At 50.8% G+C, this 6517-nt stretch overlaps 1 protein-coding gene across 1 annotated transcript; it reads left to right on the top strand.

Annotated features, from left to right (window-relative positions):
* The first annotated feature begins 3218 nt into the window (after positions 1–3218).
* On the top strand, positions 3219–4447 carry LOC133272987 (glutamate receptor ionotropic, kainate 3-like). Its single transcript, XM_061460807.1, has 2 exons — positions 3219–3429; positions 3462–4447. The coding sequence occupies exons 1-2, from the start codon at positions 3219–3221 to the stop codon at positions 4445–4447; spliced, it is 1197 nt and encodes a 398-aa protein (XP_061316791.1).
* Positions 4448–6517: the final 2070 nt, after the last annotated feature.

Raw genomic sequence — 6517 nt, 5'->3', positions numbered from 1 at the left:
ACCACCGGCCAAGAAAACGAGTTCCACCCGGAAGCTCCTGTCCTTCCGGGTCACTCCCAGTTACCCCCCACCCCGGGCATGACGTGCTGTGGTATGGAATACCTCCCCGGCTAGCCCGGGTCAGGCGCCCCGTCTCTGCTTCCTCACAGCTTCCCCTCCTCCCTGGCAGAGCATGAGCCTCACAGAGTCCTTGGTCAGGGTAAACATCACTTAGCAACAACCGAAAACATCGGCTTCACCAACGCTGTTCTCAAAACTAGAAGTCAAAACACAGCACTGCACCAGTTAACACAAAGGAAAAAACATGACTGCTACTGCTGAACCCAGGACATTATCCACCCCTTATTCCATACCATTCACGTCGTGCTCAGATCCCACATTTTCAATACACCATCGCTCTCCCACATATATACATCCATATACATACAGACCAAGAGGAAAAAAAATCATTTTCTTAGTGCATGGACCAATCCCTATAATGCTGCCGAGTCCATTCGGTCCATGATGTTCCAAGTTCATTCTCTGTTGGGATGATGGCTGGAGGGAAGTCAGGGCCAGTCGCTGGTGACCTGGAGACATCTAGTTGATGGGCTATAAAAGCATTACACAGCAGGCAACAGCATACAATTGAGTTTACTGGCTGTTTTCCCCTAAAATCAAATCCCCTTGAGGTATACATCGGACTTCCCCATCTTCCCGCATTACCCACCAAGTATATCCAGGTCCCTGAGCAAAAGCAATCCCACGAGTGGGTTTGCCTTTACCTGAAGCAGGAATAACCCAGACTGTCTTCCCCAGCAAATTCTTCATATGCACCACGGGAACTTTGTCCCCCTCTACAATATGTAAAAGTTCTGACTGGGCTGGGCCGGCCCTGTTGGCAGATCCTCTGGTGTTGACCAACCAGGTGGCCTTTGGTAAATGTGTATCCCAATGCTTGAAAGTTCCCCCACCCATCGCTCTCAGTGTAGTTTTTAACAGCCCATTGTACCGTTCGATTTTCCCAGAGGCTGGTGCATGGTAGGGGATGTGATATACCCACTCAATGCCATGCTCTTTGGCCCAAATATCTATAAGGTTATTCCGGAAATGAGTCCCATTGTCTGACTCAATTCTCTCTGGGGTGCCGTGTCGCCACAAAATCTGTTTCTCAAGGCCCAGGATGGTGTTCCGGGCAGTGGCATGGGGCACAGCGTATGTTTCCAGCCACCCGGTGGTTGCTTCCACCATGGTAAGCACATGGCGCTTGCCTTGGCGGGTTGGTGGCAGTGTGATATAGTCAATCTGCCAGGCCTCCCCATATTTATACTTCAACCATCGTCCTCCATACCAAAGAGGCTTTAACCGCTTGGCTTGTTTAATTGCAGCACATGTTTCACACTCATGAATAACCTGGGCAATAGTGTCCATTGTTAAGTCCACCCCTCGGTCACGGGCCCATCTATATGTTGCATCTCTGCCCTGATGGCCTGAAGTGTCATGGGCCCACCGGGCCAAAAATAATTCACCTTTATGTTGCCAATCTAAGTCCATCTGAGCCACTTCAATCTTAGCCGCTTTATCCACTTGTTGGTTGTTCTGGTGTTCCTCAGTGGCCCGACTCTTGGGTACATGGGCATCTACATGACGTACCTTCACCACCAGGTTCTGCACCCGGGCAGCAATATCTTTCCACAGTGCAGCAGCCCAGATGGGTTTACCTCTGCGTTGCCAGTTGCTCTGCTTCCATTGCTTCAACCACCCCCACAGGGCATTTGCCACCATCCATGAGTCAGTATAGAGATAAAGTACTGGCCACTTTTCTCGTTCAGCAATGTCCAGGGCCAGCTGGATGGCTTTCACCTCGGCAAATTGACTCGATTCACCCTCTCCTTCAGCAGTTTCTGCAACTTGTCGTCCAGGACTCCATACAGCTGCCTTCCATCTCCGATGCTTTCCCACAATACGGCAAGAGCCATCAGTAAACAAGGCATACTGCTTTTCACTTTCTGACAGTTTATTATATGGTGGGGCCTCTTCAGCACGCACCACCTCCTCCTCTGGTGACATTCCGAAATCTTTGCCCTCTGGCCAGTCCATGATGACTTCTAGAATGCCTGAACGACTGGGATTTCCTATTCGAGTTCGTTGTGTAATTAGTGCAGCCCATTTACTCCATGTAGCATCAGTTGCATGATGTGTAGAGGAGACCCTGCCTTTGAACATCCAGCCCAGCACGGGCAGCCGGGGTGCCAGGAGGAGCTGTGCTTCAGTGCCAATCACTTCCGAAGCAGCTCGAACCCCTTCATACGCTGCCAGTATCTCTTTCTCAGTTGGGGTATAGCTGGCCTCAGATCCTTTGTATCCCCGACTCCAAAAGCCGAGGGGTCGACCTCGAGTCTCCCCTGGAGCTTTCTGCCAGAGGCTCCAGGTAGGACCGTTCTCCCCAGCTGCAGTGTACAGCACATTTTTTACATCTGGTCCGGTTCGGACTGGTCCAAGGGCTACTGCATGAACTATCTCGCGTTTAATTTGCTCAAAGGCTTGTTGCTGCTCAGGGCCCCATTTAAAATCATTCTTCTTCCGGGTCACATGATAGAGAGGGCTTACAATCGAACTGTAATTTGGGATGTGCATTCTCCAGAACCCCACTGCACCCAAGAAAGCTTGCGTTTCTTTCTTATTAGTTGGTGGAGACATTGCTGTTATCTTGTTGATCACATCTGTGGGGATCTGTCTACGTCCATCTTGCCATTTTATTCCCAAAAATTGAATCTCCTGTGCAGGTCCCTTGACCTTACTCCGTTTTATGGCAAAACCGGCTTTCAGCAGGATTTGGATTATTTTCCTCCCTTTCTCAAAGACTTCTTCCGCTGTATCGCCCCACACAATAATGTCATCAATGTATTGCAGGTGTTCTGGAGCTTGCCCCTGTTCCAGTGCAGTCTGGATCAGTCCATGGCAAATGGTAGGGCTGTGTTTCCACCCCTGGGGCAGTCGGTTCCAAGTGAACTGGACACCCCTCCAAGTAAAAGCAAACTGTGGCCTGCACTCTGCTGCCAAAGGAATAGAGAAAAATGCATTGGCAATATCAATCGTGGCATACCACTTGGCTGCTTTTGACTCTAGTTCATACTGAAGTTCTAGCATGTCCGGTACGGCAGCACTCAATGGTGGTGTGACTTCATTCAGGCCACGATAGTCTATTGCCAATGCATTTTTCCAATGCAATGAACTCCATGGTGGAGTTCATCTACAAGCTGCGCAAAACGGCGGAGCGAGAGCAGCGCTCCTTCTGCAGCGCCATGGCCGATGAGATCCGGCTGTCCCTCACGTGCCAGCGGCGGGTCAAGCACAAGCCCCAAGCACCCGTCATGGTGAAGACGGACGCCGTGATCAACATGCACACGTTCAACGACCGACGGCTGCCAGGGAAGGACAACATGACCTGCAACACTGGACTTACACCCGTGTTTCCCTAGGGAATGGGAATGGGGGGGGTGGGAGGGAAGGCAGTGCGGCAGACAAGGCTGGATGCGCTCTAAGTGGGGAAGAAAGGATTGAAAACAAAACAAGTGGTTTGAGGACAGATTTTGACTTGGATATCATCAGCCTCAAAGAAGATGGCCTTGAAAAGGTTGGAGCGTGGAGCCCTTCCAATGGTTTGAACATCACAGAAATCTCCAAAGGACGAGGCCCTAATGTCACAGACTCGCTGAGCAACAGATCCCTCATCGTCACCACGGTCCTGGAAGAGCCCTTTGTCATGTTCCGTAAGTCCGACACGGCTCTGTTTGGGAACGACCGCTTTGAGGGCTACTGCATCGACCTCCTGAAGGAGCTGGCCATCATCCTGGGCTTCACCTACGAGATCCGGCTGGTGGAGGACGGCAAATACGGGGCGCAGGATGAGAAGGGGCAGTGGAACGGAATGATCAAGGAGCTCATTGACCACAAAGCTGATCTGGCCGTTGCTCCTCTCACCATCACCCACGTTCGGGAGAAGGCCATAGACTTCTCCAAGCCCTTCATGACGCTGGGGGTCAGCATCCTGTACCGCAAGCCCAATGGGACCAACCCCAGCGTGTTCTCCTTCCTCAACCCCCTGTCTCCCGACATCTGGATGTGCATCCTCCTCGCCTACCTGGGGGTCAGCTGCGTGCTGTTCGTCATAGCCAGGTTCAGCCCATACGAGTGGTACGACGCCCATCCCTGCAACCCGGGATCGGACATCGTGGAGAACAACTTCACCCTGTTGAACAGCTTCTGGTTTGGGATGGGAGCGCTCATGCAGCAGGGCTCGGAGCTGATGCCCAAAGCACTGTCTACACGGATCATTGGTGGCATATGGTGGTTCTTCACCCTAATTATCATCTCGTCCTACACGGCCAACCTCGCTGCCTTCCTGACAGTGGAGAGGATGGAGTCCCCCATTGACTCGGCAAACCCATCTATATTTCTGGAGTAACAGGAGGATCCCAAGAGTTGACTGTGCTGGAGGCTGAAATCAGCCTGACTGGGAGGGAGTGGCAAAAGCACCCTATTGTGACTGGTCCAGAGGCTCCATGCATCCTCGGCATAGACTACCTCAAGAGAGGGTACTTCAAAGACCCAAAAGGGTACCGGTGGGCTTTTGGTATTGCTGCTTTGGAGACTGAGGAAATTGAGCAGCTGTCCACCTTGCCTGGTCTCTCAGAAGATCCCTCTGCTGTGGGGTTGCTGAAAGTTGAAGAACAACAAGTGCCAATTGCGACCACAACAGTGCACCGGCGGCAATATCGCACCAACCGAGACTCCCTGATTCCCATCCATCAGCTGATCCGTAGACTGGAGAGTCAGGGAGTGATCAGCAGGACCCGCTCACCCTTCAATAGCCCCACGTTGGGCGCCAAAAAGAACTGTCGTGGTTTAAACCCAGTCAGGTAACTTGTTCACTCACTCCCAGTGAGTGGTGCCAAGCTGACAACAATCAAGGTCCGTGTTCGTCTCCCCCCCCCTCCCTGCACCGGGGCTCTCCCTTTCCCCGCTCCCGGAGGAACGGGGAGGAGGATCGAGAGAGTGCAACTCCTACGGGTTGAGACAAGAACAGTCCAGCAACAAATCACCACCGCTACTATCAGCTAAAACAATGATAAGGGAAAATAACAAGGGAAGAGAATACGATACCACCGGCCAAGAAAACGAGTTCCACCCGGAAGCTCCTGTCCTTCCGGGTCACTCCCAGTTACCCCCCACCCCGGGCATGACGTGCTGTGGTATGGAATACCTCCCCGGCTAGCCCGGGTCAGGCGCCCCGTCTCTGCTTCCTCACAGCTTCCCCTCCTCCCTGGCAGAGCATGAGCCTCACAGAGTCCTTGGTCAGGGTAAACATCACTTAGCAACAACCGAAAACATCGGCTTCACCAACGCTGTTCTCAAAACTAGAAGTCAAAACACAGCACTGCACCAGTTAACACAAAGGAAAAAACATGACTGCTACTGCTGAACCCAGGACACTGATCAAAAATGGGACATTGGAGCCTAAAATTTAAATTAAGAAAGAAAGTGGTGCATTGGTCCATGTGAGTAATTCACAGCCCCCTCTTTCCCACCTAGGTCTGCAGAGGTATGAGGACCTCCAGTCAGGGTTGTGTCCTGGGAGAGCTGAGCAGAGTCTGCACCTAAGTGTCCCTTGTGGCTTGGAACTCACAACCAAAGATGCTTCACATCAAAGCTGAACCTTGAAGAAAATGGTCCTTCTCTGCCGAGTGCGCTTATCAGCGCTATGAGAACATGCTTAAATTCTCCCTGCCAGGGACTGATACAATCCTTAAAAATGGGTGGCAACATTTCTACAACTGAGATGTAAGATGCCATGACCACAAAAGTCTCCTATTCCAAGGTTACTATATTTTCATGGAAAGTATTTACCTAAATATCTGATGTCCTAGACAAGTGTCCTGGCCACTGGAGTATCATCGTAACGGTGATAACAACATCAAGCCTCCCCTTTTCATCTGAGTGAAGTCTCCATCTCCAAACAGATGAGTCTACTGGAACAACTGCCCCAGGAACTTGGGGTCTCCACCAATGAAGGTTTTTAAGGTGCAGCTGCACAGGGTGCTAGATAGTCTTATCTAGGCTTCCTTTCCCACAAAATGTGTGACAAGATGATCTTCCAAGGTCCCTTCCAATCTGGGCTATTCTATGGTTCTGTGAACTGTCTCATTTCTGTTCGGTACCAGACTCAGTATTGCAAATCATTACCTAAGTACACCAAAAAGTACACCCCTATTAATTAGCTTAAGCAGTTTACTGCCTGTAATGAATCTCCCAGTTAGGGATATCCAGGAGGTGGAATGCAGTTCTGTCTGAGATGTAGTCCAACATCCAAAAAGATCCTTAATCTTCAATGTGTGACTGCTGGTAAGGGACAAACTACTGTGTCCATGTACAGAGATAAGTAATCATAAGACATACACTTTTATAACCTAAGCTTCATATCACTACCTGACAATCTTTCAACACATTTTTAGCTGACACCATGTCCTCAGCCCCC

Source organism: Pezoporus flaviventris, unplaced genomic scaffold (assembly GCF_033815535.1).
Source record: "Pezoporus flaviventris isolate CSIRO_AGI_PZ_B2104156 unplaced genomic scaffold, CSIRO_AGI_Pfla_v1 ptg000031l, whole genome shotgun sequence".
Lineage (NCBI taxonomy): Eukaryota > Metazoa > Chordata > Aves > Psittaciformes > Psittacidae > Pezoporus > Pezoporus flaviventris.
Note: the sequence above shows the minus strand (reverse complement) of the source record. Positions and strands in the feature narration are given on the sequence as shown.